General features: G+C 42.4%; 2 protein-coding genes across 8 annotated transcripts in view; one reads left to right on the top strand and one right to left on the bottom strand.

The window, feature by feature from the left end:
- Nucleotides 1-16,937, top strand: part of PXK (PX domain containing serine/threonine kinase like) — a 36,829-nt gene extending 19,892 nt beyond the window's left edge. For 2 of the 7 annotated variants that reach the window (XM_051627654.1, XM_051627660.1), the window contains exons 8-18: nt 825-929; nt 1,092-1,193; nt 1,850-2,011; nt 3,289-3,406; nt 3,872-3,950; nt 6,145-6,193; nt 6,941-7,018; nt 7,446-7,532; nt 8,141-8,210; nt 9,151-9,213; nt 15,827-16,937. In XM_051627654.1, the coding sequence (XP_051483614.1) occupies nt 825-929; nt 1,092-1,193; nt 1,850-2,011; nt 3,289-3,406; nt 3,872-3,950; nt 6,145-6,193; nt 6,941-7,018; nt 7,446-7,532; nt 8,141-8,210; nt 9,151-9,213; nt 15,827-16,032 (1,119 nt within the window). In that variant the 3' untranslated portion in view covers nt 16,033-16,937. The other 5 variants (XM_051627656.1, XM_051627659.1, XM_051627658.1 and 2 more) reach the window with 5 other exon arrangements.
- Nucleotides 16,721-21,705, bottom strand: PDHB (pyruvate dehydrogenase E1 subunit beta). Its single transcript, XM_051627661.1, has 9 exons — nt 21,527-21,705; nt 21,257-21,364; nt 21,123-21,185; nt 21,004-21,039; nt 20,629-20,914; nt 19,821-19,931; nt 19,119-19,210; nt 18,618-18,759; nt 16,721-18,214 (listed from the first exon to the last, which is right to left on the bottom strand). Exons 1-9 carry the CDS (start codon nt 21,668-21,670, stop codon nt 18,069-18,071), a joined length of 1,128 nt encoding a protein of 375 aa, XP_051483621.1. The 5' UTR covers nt 21,671-21,705; the 3' UTR covers nt 16,721-18,068.
- Nucleotides 21,706-21,733: the final 28 nt, after the last annotated feature.

Below are 21,733 nucleotides of genomic sequence, written 5' to 3'. Positions count from 1 at the left end.
TATCTTAGTAGAGCTACAGTGGAGGCTGGACAATTTAAGCTCCTGAGCAATGCCATGTTATAAATCCAGTAGCATCTCTGTCTGAAAAAGTGGCATTTGACTCCAAAAGGAGTTTCTCTCTAAGGATGTTAAGCGTGTGAGAAACTGGCTGAAAAGGATGATGTTTAAACTGAAAAACCCCTGTGCAGTCTTGGAACTCAGCAGATGCAAACAACAGAAGAGGCTGAAAACTAGGCTTTTCAGTCCCCAGCCCAGACTGAAACTGGTATAAAATAGGACATGAACAAGAGGTCTTCTCCTGAATTGCAACTGCAATTAAAGTATGTGTTACATGTGTAATTTATTTCCAACTGCGCTGTCTCATTTGGTTTCTCAAAGTTGCAGGAAGTAGTTTTAATAATTTCTGAAGAGATAAAACTGTTATGACAGCTGTTAATGCCAGGTTTCCTTATGGGCCATAGCTGCATAAAACCATGAATGAATTTATTAACTTAGCATGACTTAAGCCTGCAGCAAAGCTTCTCATGTGCAAGTGCTAATGGAGCTGGATTCTTTATTTGTTTAAACTGTCAGTCTGTTTTGTTAAAAAAAGATGGCAAATTAAAAAAAAAATATTATTTATGTGGAAAATTAGCAATGTCCTTGTGAAGTTTTCTTTGTATTTACTCCAGGTTAAGACTGAATAACTTGAGCAGATGTCACTGACAGAATCCAGTTATTACTTTAAGCACAGAATTCAGGCAGATATTTTCTTATGAATTGAATAAAAAATGAATTACAGAATCTGTCATCTAAAACTTACCTACAGTTTCTTCTTTTGGTAGCATCCCTATATTTACAAAATCACTTTTGCCACTGCCAATGAATCTTCAGCACTGGTTATTAGACCATTCAGTGAAAAAGGGACACTAAAGGACCTTATTTATAAGGTAAGGTCTTCCTCCTGCCACCTCCAACTCAAATGGTAGAATGTTTGCTGGGATGACCGTAGCTTGTCTTTTATAACACTGCTTACCCTCTATTGCTAAGCAAACTAAGACAATGACTGGCTTTTCTAGGCATGATACTTAATATGTATATTTCTTTTAAAGGCAAAGCCAAAAGACCCTTTCCTGAAGAAGTATTGCAATCCTAAAAAAATTCAAGGTCTTGAACTTCAGCAAATAAAAACATATGGAAGGCAAATCCTAGAGGTATTTTTTTCTTTTTGCTTTAGTTACTAGCCTTTATGATTGTGGTTTTTTTTTTTTTATGCCAACTGGTTTAACCAGAAAAAGTGGACAAACTTTTGAGCACACAAGCTTGATTTCAGCAGCAGATTTTAAAGCTAAATGTGAATTGATATTAGCTGCTGCACGTTGAACTTATATATGTTTGTGTGAGGCCATTTCTCACAACAACAAAAAAAAGGCAGTTGGTTTGTGTGGAGCTGAAGTGGGAGGGGGGGTGATCAGGTAGTTTTTCCTTGCAGGGAGAGGGAAAGAAGTAATTCAAAGTTCGCAAAGCATGTGCTATACATTAATTGTCATTAATGTGTTTTTCTAAATTTTTATTCAAATCATAATTTTCAGTAGAATTGTGAATTTTAATTTCCAGATCTTTTGGAGGTGTCTATAAGCCTGTTTTGAGGATCAGCATCAAATATTTGTTTTGTGGCAAATGTTACCAGTGAAATGGAAATGAATAGTCAGCCAAAGATGATGTAGGTAGAAGATCAAGTTGAGCAAGCATTCCAAAATTCCAAATAGGGGCCTCATTTATTATGGATCTGCTTTAGTAGTGGAGCATTTCAGATCTTGAGGTCATCAGAGCATCTAGTGACACTGCTCCTGTCCTGGATTTTTTTCAGGTATTAAAATTCTTGCATGAGAAAGGATTTCCTTACGGGCATCTTCACTCTGCCAATGTGATGTTGGATGGGGACACCTGCAAGTTACTGGATCTAGAAAATTCCTTATTGGGACTTCCATCATTTTATCGATCATACTTTTCACAGTTTCGGAAAATTAATGTAAGATTTAGACAATTAATTCAGCTGACTTCTGTGTGTGGAGAACTGACTAGAATGAAAAAAACCTCTTTCAACCCCCTTCTTTAATATGAGCTTTTCGTTATCAAATCTCTGCTTCCTCCAAATCCCTCTCTGGCTGCACAAGAGTTTTGTTGCAGCACACTGGATTGAGGCTGAGGCCTTAGTTAAGTAGGTAGAAGGGGAGTGCAGGTGAGTGTTTTTGTGACAGCAGTGCTGGCACAGACAGAGGTAAACTGCAGTTGTTTTAAGATCCCTTTCCACTCTGGACTTGTATTTCATATGGATGTGCATATTGAGTACCACTCTTTTTCACTTGTGTGTGTGTACAATGTTAATTACTTGGTCCTAGCTGGAAGCAGTAAGCAGTCTTGTCTTTGGTGGACACTGTGAAAATTATTTATTGCAGATGTCTAGCTATCAAAAGATGGTTTTTATTTGTTTGAAAGGTGTCTCTTAACTGCAGGCTTGCAAAGCAGAATGTTATCTGCCTCCAAAAATATGAAAACAAGCTTGTCCTGTTGCAGCAACACAGCCTTTTAGCATCTTGTCCTGCCTTTAAGAACTTGTAATAAATTCCGTACAGCATCACGAGGCAGCTGCTTGCTGACCTTGCTAAACAAGTTCTACTGTGTTGTCAAAGAAACGATCAAAAGTTCATGGCTAGTCCAAATCTGTTGGTGCCATCAAGGCTCTAAGCCACTTTCAGCAAGAGGAACCATTTCTGTTTAAACATGATTAAAAAATCTCAGAAATATGCTGTCTGGCAGCTTAGCATGTATGTGCAGCTTGTACAAACCCAGGGAGGAGTGAATGAGTCTCTCCTAGGTTTGCTTGGGATGCATTTGCTGTCTTTTTGTCTACACCTCTCTGTGAAGTGGCAACTGGTCATATTACAAATCTCATTCTTTGCTGTTTGACTCAGCCAGGAAAATGTGCTTGGTTGCGATTGGTATCAAGGTCTGGCTCTCTAAACTGCTGTGCGTGAAAAGCATTTACTACTTTATGTGTTTTGGCAGAACTTGGCTGTACTGCTGTCCCATTTGTATCATCACCTACAGAAGGGCAGCAGTAGCTGCTTTAGCTTGAGGTGTTGAGATTTCCTTTGAGTTCAAGTTATGCAGGGAAATGCTTGTGGTTAGAAACGGTCTTACTGGTTTCTCTTTTGTATCTTCAAATGCCAGACCACTCTTTAATGGCTTATGAAAACCTGATTAGTTCAAGCAAGTTGGTTTTTTTATGTTTTTGTTCCTCCACAGACTTTAGAAGGTGTGGATATACATTGCTTTGGACACTTACTGTATGAAATGACATATGGAAGACCCCCAGATACGATTCCAGTTGACAGCTTCCCTCCTGCACCATCAGTGTCTGTTGGTTAGTACACAATGGAGGCAATGTCAGTCTCAGCTTCCTAGATCCTCTTAACCTTTTACCTAAGCTCAAGTGCTGTGAAGTGGCAGCCTAAGATCTTTGCAGCCTGCGACCAGAAAGAGTTAGTCATTTGTACAGAAAGAAAATGTGTTCTTCCTGAAATGTATGTAGCATATAAACAAAACTTACTTGTCAACGTTTTTTTCTTCTTTTTTTAATTGAGTGATAAAGCAGCATGTGCTAAGTAATGAGATGTCTGGATTCCCTCACCTCATGTCTGACATTCTTGAAAAGTTTGTCTGTGTAATAGTAGCATTATAATAAAAACCACATGTCACAGAGCTTCATCACTGCTTAGTTGATGCAATACTTAAGGGAACATCCCACAGCAGTGCCAGACGTTTAGTTCTAAATCATTTGCTGTCCTGCTGTGCAAAAATGTGTTCATTCTTATTCTTTCTTTGGTAGTGTCAGTGTTGGAATCCATTCTGACCTGTGAGGCTCTGAAGAATGGGATGCCAACTGCTTCACGGCTCTTACAGATGCCGTAAGTCTTGTTTTACTTGTTTTATACTCACAGTGATGTTTTTAATTATATCAGGAGGAGGGACCTCTTTGCTCTTGTTCCTCTTCAGAAAGGTTTCTTCCTCATTCTGAGGGATGTACAGTGTACTCCAAATTGATAGATTTTGCAGAACCTACCCCTGGTGAATATGATAAAATGCTCATCTAACATTTATTTGTCTCTCGGGGTGTTGGAGCTGTTATGGATGCATTTTATTTAGCACAGTGCTATGCTTTAAATTGATCCAGGTATTAAAGCATTTCAAACATGATTAAGATCATGTACAGATTTTTTTTAAGCATTTAGAATAAGGAGTCTTTTTTGCATGTCTGCTTAAGAGCTACTTCAGTAGCTTTTGCTATCAGTTTACTTATGACTAGCAAAACTGATCTCTTGCTTTGCCCTGCAGTGACTTTCAGGCTGGGTCTGGGTGTGAAATGTTGTGTAGAAGTCCTGGCTGGTTTCTTGCAGGGCTGACTTATGGATTCTCTGGAGCACAGACAGGTTAAATTGCCCTACAGGCTGCCCTCTCAGTGATGCAGGGAAGTGGCAGGGGCAGGTATGGGCAGGAGCAAGATGCAGAAAGGGAGCAATGCCAGTGCAGGACTGAGCTGGAGATCACACCTGGCTGCAGTGCTGTCCTCCCTGCAGCTGGGAGACAAAATTACCACAGAAATGATCTGCTGTCACTGTGCTCTGAGATGTCCTCTGCGTGCTGAGTGTAGAACCACAGTTCCTGGGGGGGTTCTTCTGTTTTTTCTTAATACAGGGTGCCAGTCATGACCTTATACATGACAGGTTGTCCACACCTCGATATGGGTCTGATCTCACAGTACACAGACTGCAGTTCATGTACAACATGCTCCAAGATTAGTATTTCCTGGCTTGGGAGAGACACTGTAGGATTGTCTCAGCCTTCAATTCTTTCTGCTCCTCTCTTCCTGTACTCTTAAAGGAGGTGGGAGGAAGAAGAATGTGAGTAGGGGAGAAACACCATAACAAGCCTGAATACAGGGGTGTCAAAAGATGTTGAAAAAACAATCTGTGCCCAGCTGTATCTGATATGTAAAATGTTATACTACATCCCCTTTCTGCCAATACTCTTCACAACTGTTTTGTGTAAATGTGCAATGCATTTAATGTAATTTAAGTACCATATATAACCTATGAACTTGCTTAGTTTTGCAAGGCCTTGCAAGACAATGTAATCAGAAGGGGTTAGAAAAATGCCCTGTAAACAAGGCTGAATGTTTGTGGGTATTTAAAAAGTCTTCTAAATTGGCTTTATATCTGAATTTTTCATGGAATACTATTCTTACGAGCTTGATTCTAGACTTGAATTTGTTTTCTCTAGTATTGGCCTGTGATAATTTTCCACAGTGAAAAGCAACAAAAATTTGTGAAATCTTTATCCTGGGGACAAGCTTGAGATCTCTTTCTGGGGCAGTTTTCCAGTATGTTCTCAAGAACAAAGTATCTTGAAATGGACTAACCAGTTTATTTTCAGACTACCATTGCCCTCTAGTGTCTTTTGGTTTGGATGGAAAAGGATTAATCATTTATGCTGTTGCTGCTGATACTATAGACGGGAGAGCAAAAGTAACAATATTTGCTTTAGTTCCCTTTGCCAAAGTTCAGACAAGAATGCAGATATTTTCAGATGTTAAGTTTGCTCACTGATCTTTCAGGTGGACCTTGTTAATGCTAAAACAACAGTTATGGTAAGAGAGTTTGCTCAAAAAGAGCAATGATTTTGTCTAGATGAAATTTGAAATAAAGTACCTGGTAATCTTTTGTCATTAAATAAACTGTATACTTTAAAGGAAAGGGTGTTCTTGCTTTGGGGAAACCCTTCCTTGCCTTTGGTATTTTTACCCATTTGCTTTCAAAATACTTCACGTAGTCTTGCTAACTCTGCCATAAGTAGCAGCTACATTCTGAGGGTTGGATGCTGCTCATTTTACAGCAGTGCTTGGAAAATAAAAAGCAGTACATAAAAATCTGTGGCAAAAAAACCCAAGTAGTGGCTTAGAGCTGAAGACAGAGAAGGAAAAGGAAATGAAGGGAGTTAAATGAAGAGCACCAGTAGTATTCTTGCTGTGGCTCTCCCTGACTCTTGGGAATAATATTCCTTTTTTTTTTTTTTTTTTCCTTTCTTTTTTTCATCCACTCACAGATTATTCAGTGATGTCCTGCTAACAAATTCGGAGAAACCTCAGTTTAAGGTAGAGTTGAGCACTAATTTGCTGATGTTTGTGGAAGTGCCAGGCTGTGGGTAAGCTATTTATTGATAAATAGGGTAGAGGAGAGCTGGTATTACTTGGCTTTATGGGGATTGCATCAGTATTTGGACTCCTTTGGTGAATTGTACCCAAGAATGTTACATCACCCCTTAGAAGGGGGACACAATGTGACCCATGTTCAAGTGTGATTCCTGTGCTGGATCTAATTTGTGTGACTGGTGGTGGTGCTCTATCTAAGTGGAGGCTGCTAAGTAATGTGGGTCTCTTGCAGTGAGAGGAAACAATTAGCTGAGACCTTTGGAAACTTACTTTGCTGCACATTGTTGCCAGCTCCACTGCTGGGACTTTCAGAGAGTCACATCTGCTCCCACTGGGGAGCTTCCGCAGAGCACTTCTCCTGGAGAGCATGTGCTGTCTGTGTTCTGTTGCCACCACCTTGGCATTTTAGGAGTGTGACCAGAGTATCAAAGTTCACTGTCCCTTTTGTTAGAGTATCCCTTCCTTCCATTATTCAGTGTTTCTTTGCACTCCTGTTAGATCTCTAGCTAGGTTTTGGGTGGAAAACGTGCACCTAGAGTCTTCATTTCTCCTTCACTAAGGGAATAGTGTCAGAACTTGGGGCTTTAGACAGGCAGCATGATCAGATGGGTGGTGAGTTTTGAGCAGTGAAGTCATGTTTCCCTTTATTGTGTTTTGTGCTATAATTTCTGTTTCCCCATTCTGTATTAGATTCCTACTAAGCTAAAAGAGGCACTGAAGGCTTCCAAGGAGTGCACAGAAAAACGATTAACAGAAGAACAGAAATTGGTAAGGTCTGCATTTCCTTCCTGTATTTCCTACAGACATTCCCTTTCCTCTTATCACTTTTACAGGGGGAAAGTGAGTTTTTACTCACTCGGAGTGATTTTGAGTAATAAAAGCTTTCACCAACAGATTTGATTTCCCAAAAATGCAGTATGAGAAGTTGTAGAACAGGTGTTGACTGTGTGGCGTTTCACTGTTTTAAGTGATGCAGCTTCACAGGCAGTGGCTTCTAAATCAAAGGATCACTTTAGCTGCACTGTCAGGCTCCATCCTCTACCAGCAACAGTAAAGATAAAAACTAAAAATGAAAAAATAAAACTTAGCATGTCATGTGACTGCAGTGTGTTTTCCTGCACCTCAAACATGTGCCTTTTCTGAGAACATTTAAGCTCATAACATGTTTTTTTTCTGTTTTCCCTTTGATCTAAAGATTCACCAGCACAGAAGGCTGACAAGAGCTCAATCTCATCATGGCTCTGAAGAAGAAAAAAAGAAAAGGAAGATCTTGGCACGAAGAGTAAGTCTCCTTTAAATAGGTTTCTCACACAGAAAAAGACGTATCTTTTTTGAACGTTTAGCATGCACAGCCACAGGTATGCTGGCCTGTTCTTTCCTGTGTTTTTCTGTGCTACATCCAGATTATTTTCACTTCTGTAGCTAAGCAATACACATCCTAAGGAGTTTAAGTTACAGTGGTAGCTGACTTGCATGTTAGTTTAATCTTGTTGAGGTGACTGCATGAAAACAGGCTTGGTTAACACCTCATACAGAGATGACAGCCTGTGCTGCTTCCTGCTGTTTGGTGAGGGCATTGGAGCCTTTTTCAGTCTGCTCCTGCAGCGTGTCTTTCTTTTCATGGGTCAGTTTTCTGCCTTTCCCTTGTGGTCAGAGGACACTGGAGATGCCCTCCCTGATCTCCTGGAAATACTTGAGTATTTGAGTGCAGAACAGCCCCGCTGCTGCTGTCATCATGGCAGCACATTTTGGGTGTGGGAAGAAGGATGTTGAGCACTGATAAACCTTGTGTGATAGAGTGGATGGCTGTTACTGTGTGTCAGTTCAATCCTTATCATGGAAAGCATTTATTCATTCCCATCTTCCATTTCTTCTGCTCTTTTTTTAAAGAAGTCAAAACGCTCTGCCTATGAAAGTGGGGAAGAACACTCAGCAAAATACAGCAACTCAAATAACTCAGGTAACTACAGAGAGAAGAGCTTGCTTCTACACTGCTATGTCAATGTTTCTGCTGTTGCTGTCATTTTCTTGCTTAAAAGATCCAGGGTCACCATCAGTTTATACATTAATATTGGGATATCAGAGCCTGATATTTTGAGTATTTAATAATTGCTAAGTCAAGGGCTGAAAAATATTGCCAGTGTTAGATTTTCAGCTGCCTAATATAAAGCAATGTGTCCTCTATTCTGTGCCCTTTCCTCCAAAACCATCAGTCTTTTCATTCAGTTTGACATTTGAGTGGAATAATAACAAAATCCATTATTTGGGCCATTTATGAATGCAGCCTTTGGGGAGAAAGTCCATGGTGATCTGCATTCTGTAGTAAGGTGTTGAGATGAACAAGAAAATGATCTTCAATTGCTGCTTCAGTGCCAAATTCTAGAACAACAGAGCCTTTGACAGGTCTTCATTTAGTTAAAAGGAATGATTGGTACTACCAAACAGTTTAACAGAGTTGACCTGCCTGACTAAAATGTGTCCAAAAGCAGCTTATTGTCAGATATCAGAGTAACTTGTGGAGTACAGGAACTGACTGAAAATCATCTTTTGGAAGGAGAAATGGGGTGCCATCCATGCAGTGGCACAAGTCTTAAGGAGAACAGAAGTTGGATGCTGAGATCCAACAGCCTAAGCAACAGAAAAGAAGTGTTTCCCCTTGAGGAATGCTGTTGAGTGCACTGCTTGTGTGTTTGGACCTCCTCTGATACTGTGAAGTGTCCCCGTTCAGATCAGGTCTGAGTGACACTGTTTGTATGAATGGGAATCTTTCCCAAGATTTCAGTGGAAGCAGGATTGGATCTTCAGTCAATAAAGTTGGCCTGTCTCCAACAATCTGTCTTGTCTGACTGTGTTGAATTTTCACATCACAGCTTTAGTTACTACACTGTTGTTTTGTTTAGCAGGCTCTGGGGCGAGTTCCCCATTAACATCTCCATCATCCCCCACTCCACCCTCCACAGCAGGTAAGTTCAAGAGTCATTACAGTGTTTGTCTTTATCTTTGTTTTTCCTTCACCCATCCCCAAAACTGTGGGTGTTATTCCCAAGGATGGTTAAGGGATGCTGGTTTTCAAGGATGGAACACAGAGATTACATTCATCTCCTGTCAGCCCGAGTATTGACATTTGCTCTCTTTTGAGGGCCTCATGGGAAACCTTTTAATACTGTTATTTTTCATTTCATAACCTTTCTTGAGATATATGTGATGTGATTTATCCACAGAGTGTAAGTGCTTACTTCAAAGTCTGTATTGCTCCAGCTTTACCTGTGCTGCTACTTTCCAGACATTTTCTGGCCCTTATATTGCAATATGCATTTGTTCTGGTGTTAATGGTCTGTTGACTCCAAAGTACTGTTTGTTGATCCCTTGTTTTTCTGAATTGTCTCTGTGCACCTGTACTGCTGTGATGGAGTTTCAGAAATTTTGAGTGTAACAAATTCAGTGACTTAGGCTGCCTAAGCCCTGTTCTGCTACAGAGCAGAAGTGCTAGCACCAGGAGAACTGGTAGGAACGAGCCAGAAACTGATTTGGCTTAAAAATAATATCTTGTTTATTTGGGGCCAGTTCCCACTTCCAGTTTGCTGGGTGGCTTGCAAACAGTTTTGCTAGGACAGGTGGTGGGAAGTGGTGAAGAATCTGCTTGAGTGGGCGATAGAAATGCTCATGGAAATTTGATTACAAATCTGAATCTTGAGCATTAACAGACATGTGAACAGTCTGAAAGGCTAGAAGAGGAGCACTGGCAGGCATTAACAGTAAAGGTGTTAAAGGAATACATTTCAGGAAGGGAAGCAGTCCATGGCATTGCTGTTTGTTACCATGACTCACGCCGTATGATTCCTGGTCCCAGGAACTTTCTGCACAGCACAACTTGTTAATTAAAGCCATGCAATCAAATTGGTGTTTGCTGTGGATGGTCTTTCATAGGAGGCAGCAGTCTCTGAAGCAGTTGAAATCAGTCGTGCTGAAATTCAAACTGGTCATTTCTCCTTCAAGCTGAGGGTATGTTGAAGTGTGTATTTCATGAACTAACTTCTCCCAGTTAGTCTAAACAAGAAGATTGCTGTTCTGGTGTTGCACAGTAACAGGGCTGTTTTCTGGGTGCACTGCACTTAGCTGGAGGGTTTATTTCATGTTCTGAATGCTTTAAAAGGGAAAGCAGCTTAAAATGCAAAGGAAAACCTTATGCCTCTGAGATGGACAGATGTGTAGAAACGATTTTCTTTCTGCAATACAACTACCTGTTACTGGCATCTTAACTTCAACATGTTGGAACCAGATTGAAAGCTTTTTCAAGTTTTGAGCATATGATGCAGTTTTACGTGGAGAGGTGGCTCAAATGTCTCAGAATGGCTGAAGTTTGGGCTCAAAACCTGGCTGTTGTTCAAACCACCCTGTCACAGTGTGTCAGTCATCCTGCTGCCAGTGTGCTCGTGGTGACTCCTGGTGACAGCCAGCTCTGACACACTGCACCTCAGTGCTGCCTTCACACTGGGAAGTGCTTTAGTGTGCTGATGGCATCCATGCATTTGATCAGGTGTAAAGGCAAGTGTCATCATTTCAGGAGTGCCATTGTGAGTAGAATACATAGAAGAAACTTCAGATATTAGCTCTAAGAGAAAGCTAGTGGGCTTGGTGTTTCCCCCCCCACTGACAATGTTGTAGTTTTAGCTGTTCTAAGCAACTATGCTACTGGTGACTTGGTGACAGCCTCACTGGCCCTATGGGAGGACTTTCTTTGTGACAACTGATGGATCTATAGCTTATATCTCTCTCTTCCAGTTTCCTTGTACTTGCTAACAATATTTACATCTAAATCAAAATTGCTTGTGGGTATCAGTGTGGTGAGGTGACTGTCAGAAAGGGAGTGAAGCTTTTTGGTTTGGTCGTGGTTGTGTTAGAATCGTGGCATGTCAAAGCATGTTTCTGGTGTGATACCATGGCAGAATGAAGGCTGGTATGGAAAAGTGTAGCCAACAGAAGCTGTTGCCCTCTCCTGACCTGTAACCAACCGAATCAATGTAGTATGTGGGTATGTGTAGTGCCAGAGACACTGCCCAGAGGGCTCCAAGCTGATACGCCCTGAGGAAGTAATCTCATTAAAGAAGTTTCTCACATGTTGAAACATGCTTTGTCTCTGAGCAGAAGCTTTGAGAGACTTAATTTGCAGTAGAGTGTTTGGTATAGTCAGTGCAAGACACACTAAGAAAGAAAACGATCACTGGCTTCAGCTGTCTGTGTAATGATAGTTGCAACTGTAGGATTGAATGCATGACTTTGAGGGGAAGGGTAATCCTGGCTCCCATGGGCTTTTCTTACTAACTAGGATGTTTTGGTCTGGTTTGGTTGCAGATATTCAGCTAAATATAATATTTGGAATACACTGTTTAGATTGTGACAAGTGATCCTAACAGAACTTCCCATATTTCTGACCTTCTCCCTTGAGTGTTTGGTTCTTTTTTCTCCACTTGCGCAAGTCTTTGCAGTCCAGAAAATCTGATATTTCTTTGTGGCTAGGAGCTGTGCTAGGATCAGAAGGGATGCAGAACACTGTCATACGGGGTTTTTAAAACTTTACTGCATCTTCTCTAAATGTAGTAAGCCCAGAAAATACCAGTGAGCTCCTTTACAATAGAGCAAAGTGCCATTTTTGCTTCCCTGTTTGGAATAAAAGTGAGAGAGTTGTACTTCACTTGAGCTGTAATTTTCTGTGCCAGTTGTTCTGAATCCTTCAGTACGACACACGGTTCATAGACACCCATATGGTGCATCCTTTCTGCTCTTCACCTTTCTGGAAGACAAACTGAATGCTTTAGCAAGTGCTGTTCTTGAGTGTAAGTGTAACTACAGGTGCTAACACAGCAGGGAGTGTTCCTTGAACTGAATGGATTTCGTCTTCTATGGCTAATCTTCCTCAGATTTCTTGCTAAATCTCTCTAAATGCACTTTAATCCTGTAAAGCTAGAATTCTGGCATGTGCAACTGAAAGCATGTGTGTTGTATTTGTTCATGAAGTATAATGATGCTTCTAGCATGGAAAATTGTGGTTGGTTATTCAGAATCAAAGCTTTGTATATGTAAGATGAAACAGTCAATCTGCTACCCTCATATTTGTCAGTGAATAAGAATGTCTTGATTTTTGTACTAACTTTTCAGCTAACAGTATCTGTTTTTCTCACTTTGACACGAGAGCCAGTTGATTAACTTGTGTCCTCTCTCTTTCTCTGCTGTCTTCAATAGAGCATGCATCATTTTGAACGTGAATTTTCGGAAAAGTAAGCTAATGCTGATTTATATCTTTAAAGATGCTCTGTTTCTGGATGGGAAAGTTGAATGGAAATCTTGAACTTGCTTAGTATTGGGAGGGAATGGAATAAAAAAAGATAGGAACGTTGTTATGGATTATTTTAATGAAATACAGCATCTTTAAAAACTCTATCACTAAAATGATTTTCTTTGTTTGCATCCCATTCTCAGCCAAGTTTTTAATGCTGTTTGCACAATAACTGTCACTTTAAATTCATAATTAAGTTTTTGTTTCAATTCAGGCATCAAGTTTACAGCATCTGATTTACTTCCTATTCCTTTTAACACACTCTCTTAACAAAAATGTCCCTGTAAAAAAACCTTGGTAAGTTCTTGTTTGAGTGTTTTATTCTTACAACTGCATGAATGGGTTAAATGTGTGTTTGCAGGCAACTTCTTCCAACATATGTATTGGTAAGGTCTAGTTATAACTGAGAACTTCTCTCAAATGTTTTTTCTAGTAAATACAGGAAAATATTTCACTGTTGGACAGAACAAATTAATCCATAGATGGGTACACCAGGGTGAACTAACATTTCCTTGGAACCACTCATGTCAAGAAGGGAAGGTTGGCTTGGTTTTGATTAATGGGAATTAATTTATTTGAAGATTTTCAAAACCACTCTTTTAGTTAATGGGTTCAATAAGTAATGCTCATAGCTAGTCATGTATCATCCTAAAACCAGTGTATCTATGTTTTAAGGCAGAGCTCAGGTGTTGAGAGTATCATTGTCTGTAATCAGTCTCAGGAGTTTAACTGTGTGGAATTTAAGGAATTTCCTGGAAAGAAGGTGGCCTCTCCTCTTACTTCCCCTGTCTTTTCTGCCCCCATCTTAAAATAATCAGACCAAACCTTGAAGGTACCACATGGAATATTGACCTAATAATACTTAGTGATCCAAGACCTTTGTAGCTTTTTTGCCCCTCTCGCTGTCAAATGTGTACCTTCCTTCACTTCAATGTTACCATTGTGTTTATATTCCAGAGTCCTGGCCATTTTCATGGTCATTCTCTACTGCATCTTGCACAACTACCTGCATAGCCTCTTCAACCTCACCTTGCATTTCTAGCCAAAAAATCTTGCCTTTATTCTCTGCAGTTCTTGGATCTCTTTCAAGCCATTTCATTTATGATGAGCTGGTCTTGGCTCTTTTACAGCAGTTGATCTGATCAGTTTGGGATAGGTTGGTTTGCCAGTCCTACAGTGTTCGGCTCTGGCTGCTTGAACCACAAAAGTGGTTGCTTTAACTGTCCTGGGACTTGTTCTTCTGTGGAAGCAGTGTCAAGGTTTGCTTTGCTGCAGCCTGCTGGCAATCTGTGAACACATGAGAATCAGCAGGGCTCTAACCTAGGGGATGGTTTTACAGTCTTTCTAATAATAAATGGACTTACATCTCTGGCTAGTGTAAAAAGTAGATTTGGGTAAGTTAGATGACCCCAAGACACTGGTAGCAACTCATTTCTGTTTGTGCTAACATTGTGTAATGCCATGTGCAACAGGCACGTTAGGTTGTTTCAGCTGGTCTCTGGTATTTCTACTAGGACTTCAGTGTTTCCTGTGGAAGGGAGGAGAGGAAGATGAGCCCAGTATATACTTCCATGTTTTGTTGTCAGAGAAGGTGATTTTCATGCCAATGACAATTTCTCCTGAAGAGCTGGAAGTGCTGCAATCACAGCATATAGTAGTAACATGCACTAGCAGGATGGAATGCTTTGTGTGAATACTCTGCATTTTCAGCTTGCTCCTACATGGGAGAAGTCTCTCTTCAAAGACCAGCACAAATAGAAAATGAGGCAGCTCTCAGTTATGACTTTCACCTTATTAATTACCTTGTCTATTACTTGTTAGTCTGAGAGCAAGTGTTAGTGAGGAATTGAGAGAGGAGCACAGAGAACTCTTCCTGCTTTTTGTTTTCAGTGGCTGAGCTTAATCCTTCATCAAATACCTCTTGTGTCTCTGTGCCATGTTCTTTAACTGCTTGGTACATGCTTACTTCATAGCAAGCAGTTCTGCTTCAGTAACCACAGTCTCTTGATTTGCCTCATGTTGTTTTGTGTTGTATCATAGTTTTTGCCACTCACCAGCACATTCCTCTTTGTAGGCTGGAACTACCCAAAGCAAATGGTGCTTGCTTTTTTACTATAGGTGCCATCTGTCTCTCTCTAGTCTTACACTATGGAATAACTTAGGATCTAGATGATCATAAGTTAAAATTCACTGTTGCATAGTTCTAAGATATTAATCATTATTCCCATGCTCATTCCAGAATATATGAGACAGCACAGGGACATCATTCCCCACATTACTGCAAATGCCCTCTTCACCTGGCTGTCCTGTGCAACAGCAAGGGGTCACCTCTGAAGTACTTTGCTCTTATTCCAACATGGATCTTAGATTATACTTGTGTAGAAATGATGGAGTAAAGATCAGGGTGTTTGAGAGTGGTGTTTGAGAGTGGTGTTTGAGGCAAGCAAGGCCACCTGCCTGGATCTGAGCTGCCAGGAAACACTTCCACGCAGGCCTTCGCTGCTGGGCCGGTGCCTACGGGCAGTGCTGTGGGCTCTGGCTTCCCAGGGAGTCAGGACATGGAGGCATGAGGTGGCTGTGACTGGGATAAAAAGGGACAGAGGGCCAAGGGGACTGGTGGGAGCACGAGAGGCAGGCAAGTGGTGTGAGTGCTAGATGGTTGTGATTCCTTCACCCTGTGAAGCGTTTGTTGCAACGTATTTGGATAAAGTCTGAGTGCTGTGGAAGTGGGACACACTTCCAGAAAACTCTATCTGCAGTTAGTACTTTAAAAATGGAATATAATCTGACAAAGCAGGCATCACAAATCCTATAGTGACCTGGTCCTTTGTAAGAATTAAAGTTAGTAAGGTACATAAGAACAGGTGTTAAGAGTTGCTTATAGTCTTTGTTCATGACCCAGAGAGCAAACTGCTACGCTGGGGACAAAGAAACTGAAGCTGGGAAGTCCTGTTAAGTGATCTCCATTTCACTCAGTGCAAGATCACATTTGAGTCATGTTTTGCATCCCCAAGTACTGAGGCACTTCAGGCTGCATTTCAAAGGTGTCTCAGATGACACGACTCACCTGCAGATAGAGGGATCTGGTCACTGTGGCTTTTCTCACCTGTTCTGTTCTTCACCCTCCATTGGCATTCAAGGAATGACATGACTAGTGCAGGACTGCCCAAGTCCAGCCAAGAACTGCAGTCCTCTTCAGCAGGAACTTGACATAATCAGACTACATCTTCTCTCCTCAACAGGAGCATCGTTGATACCCCCAGCACCACCACCACCTCCCCTGCCACCAGCAGCTCCTCCTCCAAGAGCAGAGGTGCCAACGCAGCCGAGCCCGCAGCCCGACGTCAGCGCAAGCCGAGGAGCCTTACTCAGCTCCATCCAAAACTTTCAGAAAGGAACTCTGAAGAAAACACAGACCTGTGACTACAGTGCTCCCAGGATCAGCTGAGGCCACTGGTCACACCAGGATTGAATTCCCTCTTCCCTCCTGTGCTGTCTTGGAACAAGACCCTCCTGACCAGAGACTGATCCACCAGCCCATCAGCTGTAGCGCCTGTTACCCCGATTTCAGCTTTTCTTGAGCAGCAGCACCAGCCTGCCTGGATTGTGTTGCTGTGCTAAGTACTCCATTACTTACTTGGTTTCAAGAACTTCGTTCTCTAGCTTCAGGGGTACAGCAACTTCTACATAGCCAAACAAAAACCTGAGAATAGAACGACCACAATGATGGTGAAGAATGCATTTTGTTTTTCTAGCTCTATTTCACCCCATTTTCCAATGACAGGAATGTAGTTCTAGTTTGCTTAGTTCTTCCAAAACTTTTCATGCAGTTGTAACTCATCTTAGTTCTTGCTGCACTGAATCAGTAAGTTGTTTTTTTTATTTATAGATAATCCAACACCCTCCCTCCCCCAACCCTTAGTGTACTGCACAGGTGAGGGAACTGGAGAATTAAATCTTATTCCCACCATATTTGCTGGTGGAGTAAAAATACTGTTTGATTAAATTTGTCTAAATGGACATCCTACCTGTAACTCTAAGGGGAAGTGTTTTTAAATGAGGAACCAGTTGAAATGGGAGTTAATAGGGCACTGGGATATTATTCATGATTTAGTTAAATGCAAAGTTACTTCAAGTTAATTCTACAGCTTAAACTTTATTGAAAGATCCTTTTTGATTAAAAAAAAAAACAAAACAAACTTAAACAAATTGCACTTTAAAGGATTATAGATAATCCATTTTTTAAATTCAAGTACATCAGTGTTTGTTACTATGCAGAGAATGTCTGTACAAAGTTTCATGTAACCTGTGATATTCGGTCCTTTTTATTAAAATGTTAATGGAATTCCTTCAGCAGTGTGGTGGTGGGTATATGCAGCTGGGATTTCACCTGCAGGCCAGACTTCCTAAGAATCCAGCAGCACTTCTCCTAAAAGGAATACACTGAAAGGCAACCCTGGTCCTTGACTGAAATAGGACCCAAGCTCTTCTGTCTACTTACAGAGTAAGTATCACCTCTGCAGCAGGTCAGGGGCTGTGGAGCCAGTGACACTGCACAGACTCCTGGCAGCTTCCACTCTGTACCCAGAGCTGCTGAGCAAGGCCTGGCAGGGCTCCTGCTGCCTGTCAGGACTGGCCCCTCAGCTAAACCCTGCCATGTGGTGACCTGTCTGGAAGCTGCTGCCAGGCTTTCCCAGCTCATCAAGCATGATCTGTGCTGCTGCTGCAGACCCAGCCTCCCTGTGTCTGGATACAATAACTTACTTTGCACTGTAAGAACTGTAGTTTGACCCTGCCACTGTTAGCCCACGTGTTGAGTTGAAAAAAAAAAAATACATAAAGCAAAGCATCTGGGCAAGTCCATTTTTATCACTGTATGTGGTAGCTAGTGAAGAAAAATTCAGTAGTGCTTCCCACCACATACTGATCTCTGTATGCAGAAGCTTCCCTGAGTGAGCCGAGTGCTCCTCAGACTGAACACACCAGCCACCCCTTAGACCATACTCTGAGGCCACGTTGTGCAGGCAGCTGCACTTCACTGAATGGAAAAGCAAGGCTTCACTCACTCCAGTTTCATCATTCACCTTTAATAAGCCTTGTGGCCACAGGCTCCTAGAGAGCTGCAGAGCACATTCCCAGGCTGGACTTCTGCTCACTGCAGTTCTTCACTCAGCCACTACTACAGGCAGTTTAACACAAGCCAAGCAGAAACAGAAGATTTTTTTTTTTTTTTCCCCCCCTCACTCTGAATTTAGAATTGGATTTCTCCACATACAATAGCACTAACCCACCTGCATGGTTAACAAACAAGCATTACCACGTTGTTGCTTATACAAACTGTGGCTGAGAGGGTCACCCCATATAAATATTCTGTACTTTCCCCACTGTACAAAAGTTGATGGAGTTATACAACAAAGTTATGCACACGACTTGCCCTACACCATTGATACTTTTTAAAGCAAGACTTTAAAACGTATTTACAGCTTAGATATTCAAAGCTTTCTTCACTGCAAATATGATATCCTTCACTTGAGGGATGCAGTTATCTTCTAAAATTTTTGCATATGGCATAGGCACATCTGCACCGGTCACACGCACAGCTGGAGCATCCAAGTAGTTAAAGGCAGATCCTGGAACAGAAGACAGTTGTCAGGTTGCCATGCACTGTGATTTTCTCTCAGTTTCAGAATATTATATTCACACAATTTTGTTCCTGTAGGTCTAATATTCCAGAGTTAAATGAGCAGTTCCTGCTCGTTTATCTTCATGTACTATGGTTTAGACAAAAAACTATCATCCTGCTTCTTGTGTGGTCAAGTTCCTGGGATAAGAGTTACCTGCAACAGAATATGATCTGGATCCACCCTGTGAAAGCCTCTAGAGCAAGACAGGTAGGCTCAGAACTCCTCAGATACAAAATTCTACTTCGCCTTCATCTGGCTTTATCAAGAAGCCATGAGGACTCACACTAGAGACGTGCATATGTATGTATTTAGACTAGACATGTAGCCATGTACTGCAGGAACTCTCTACCTTCCATGATCCTGGCACAGATTTCAGCTCCTACTCCAAACTGTGGCCAACCTCCTTCTACAGTGACAAGATGGTTTGTCTTTACAACACTGGCTTCCACTGTTTCAATGTCCATTGGTCGAATGGTTCGCATATTTATTACCTGAAAAAAAACCACAAAGGTGACTGAGTTTTGTCCTTCAGCACTCTGACCCACTCTGACTTTCAAGACAAGACTTAAAGCTGATAAAATTTCTGACTTTTTATCCTGGCAGAGACTGTGCAGAACAGTTTCTGGTAGCTCTAAGAGGTCACTCTGAAAATTGTTAGCAGTTCTGCCTTAGTTTTCTGATGAGAAGGAGACATGAAATCCATATGCTTTGCTTACTGACTGTTAAGGCATTTACCAACAGAAGAAGCTTGTAGTTTTAACACTGAAGTTTTGCACAGACTGAACCAGAAGACCCTCTTGCTTTTCTCCCCACTCCAGGGAAAGAGAAAACCAACAGCAACCGCACCCACCTCACACTCTACACCTTCTTTGGCAAGTACAGCAGCTGCTTCCAAACAGTGGCCAACTGGTCTTGAGTGTGACACTAACGTAACGTGAGTTCCTAGGACAGAAGCAAGTGTTAACAAAAGAAAAAAAATCCCATCACTTTAATATTTAAAGCTTTTTTCTGGACCTCAGGCTCCTTTCAAGTTCATATTATGATTTAAGTTTGTTAAAATTGAGTATTCTACACCCATACATGGCATGAAGAGCGGCGGAGAAGGACTTTGTGAAGTCACAACTTTACTCTCTAATTCAGGGAACTGAGGAAATAATGCATTTTTCAGATTATCTTTTTCAAACATTGATATAATTCAGTGGTTAATTCTAAGCAAACAGACTGAAATATTGCAGTGCTCTCTTCTGTGTTCTTGACAAAAATTACATACTAAGGTGAGGAAAAGTTGTTGAGACATCCTGTATTTCATCTCCACACTAAGGAACAGATCTCTTGGAAAGATACTGTTTTAGATGAGATACAGAAAATCAAGTAACTTTTCTTTATGTGGGCAACAATTAAGCGTACTACAAGATAAAATAACACTGGAACACTTTAAGATTTGAGGTATTTTCCTGTGCCCCATGCCAGCAGCATTCTGAATAGCTAAAAGGTTAAAAAAAGTCCCTGAGCAGTTCAGTTAATAAGGAAACAAACTGTATTCTCAGCTTACCTTGCCTTTCTATTTTAGCTTTTCCAATTGGAACAACAAAATCCTTTGATTGTGCCTGTTCAGACAATTCAAAGGGAACACCATACAGTAATTCATTTTCCAGCATCACAACTAGAAGAAAACATACTTGGATTAATGTGTACATCTGCAGGCAGAGGAGTGTGCTGATGTTTAATGGTACTGCAGCAGACTGGCTCAAGATACTAAGCCGATCCAGGCAACAAGGACTTCAGCATGTTTGCAGAGGCAATTAAAAATAAATAAATCAGTGTACTTCAATGGTGAATTACTTAAAAAACTGTCTATAATTAAGTCTTAAATGAGATCAGATACATAACTTTTGGTACATCATGGCAGAATCACTGGTTTTAGAAAGGTCTTTGATTTTGCATCCATGTTTCTGAGAAATCAAGATTGCCCTGCTTTTCATCAATGACATTCTGGATTTATCCATGTCATGGACTGTAAGAATGAGTTTCACAGACACTGCACAGGCAGGAGCTCCTCCTCTAAACCCCATCATGATTGCTTCATAAATGCTGCCTGTGAGGTTCCTGATTGGTACCAAAGTGGCACTGAAGACACAGAGCTGGCACATCAGCCTACTGCAAAGCCTGTTAGGAAACAGCTGAGTACTTGAAACAATACTTCTGTGCCTCTCTAAGTCCCCTACAGCTGTAGTGAAGCAACCTTAAGTGTTTTAGGTTGTAATGATACTTTTTTATGGTTTTAAATGGGGCAGGAAGGGCAAACAGACATTCATTTCAGGATGGAGTGCTGGGTGTTGCTGTGACCTGCCTGTGTTCACCTGGATTATCGTCCCGGATTGCTGCTTTCAGCAGACCTTTGGCATCTTCTGAGCTCCAGGGGCTGACCACTTTCAGGCCGGGGCAGTGCCCGTACCAAGCAGCGAAGCACTGGGAATGCTGAGCAGCCACTCCTGCCGACGCCCCGTTGGGACCCCGGAAAACGATGGGAACGCTGATGGCTCCTGCTGACATGTAACAGGTCTTGGCAGCAGAGTTTATCACCTGGTCAATTGCTTGCATGGAGAAGTTGAACGTCATGAACTCACACACCGGTCTCAACCCTGCCTATTAAATACATTAAAATATAGATGAGTGTGTTTTCATATTAAAAACCAAAAAGCTGCAGCGTTCCGTCGGGAAGGACGTTTACAAACCATGGCAGCTCCGACAGCGATTCCTGCAAAGCCCATCTGGAAGAGAAGGGAAGCAGGGATCAGGAGAGGGGCGGCAGCTGATGCAGGGATGGCCGGGGGGGCAGAGAGTGCAGCCTCACCTCGGATATCGGCGTGTCCATCACCCTCTTGTCCCCGTACTTCTTCCAGAGGCCCCTAGAGATCTGCAGGGCAGGAGAGGGGAGTCAGGGCCCGCCTCAGGCCCCTTCCCGGCCCGCTAACGGCACCCACGCACCTTGTAGGCACCATCGTACTGGGCCACCTCCTCGCCCAGCAGGAAGACGCGCTCGTCCCGCTCCAGCTCCTCATCCAGCGCCTGGTTCAGCGCGTCCCGCACCGTCACCTGCGGGACACGGGCAGCCGGGCAGGGCGGGGGCGCGGGGACTCCTCACCGCTCCCCCCGAGCCGAGGGCCGCCCCACAGCCCCCGCAGCCGCTTAGAAGGGACCAACCCCCTTTCCCCCCCACCAGGCCCTCTTTCTCGGGCGCCGCGGCGGCCCCGCTACCTGTATACGGGCGGGCGCGGAGAGGCGGATCCCCCTGCGCTGCTGCGGCGGGAGGCCGGCCGGCGGGCGGGGGGCCAGGGGGGCCAGCGGGGCCAGGGGGGCCAGCGGGGCCAGGCGCCGCAGCGCGGCCGCACACGCCGCCATCTTGCCCGTGTCCTCTAGCGGTGACGGGCAGGCCCCGCCTCTCTCCCCCCCCGCCACCCCGTC

The sequence above is a fragment of the Apus apus genome, chromosome 9 (genome assembly GCF_020740795.1).
Source record: "Apus apus isolate bApuApu2 chromosome 9, bApuApu2.pri.cur, whole genome shotgun sequence".
Classification (NCBI taxonomy): domain Eukaryota; kingdom Metazoa; phylum Chordata; class Aves; order Apodiformes; family Apodidae; genus Apus; species Apus apus.
The sequence above is the reverse complement of the archived record's forward strand: the minus strand, read 5'-3'. Positions and strand labels throughout refer to the sequence as shown.

Coding starts and splice junctions, on each gene's coding strand:
- PDHB (XM_051627661.1), bottom strand. CDS start 21,670: ATGGCGGCGTGTGCGGCCGCGCTGCGGCGCCTGGCCCCGCTGGCCCCC. Junction 19,211..19,820: donor AGCTAAAATAGAAAGGCAAG/GTAAGCTGAGAA, acceptor CTTCTGTCCTAG/GAACTCACGTTACGTTAGTG. Junction 18,215..18,617: donor CTGTGCCAGGATCATGGAAG/GTAGAGAGTTCC, acceptor CTTCTGTTCCAG/GATCTGCCTTTAACTACTTG.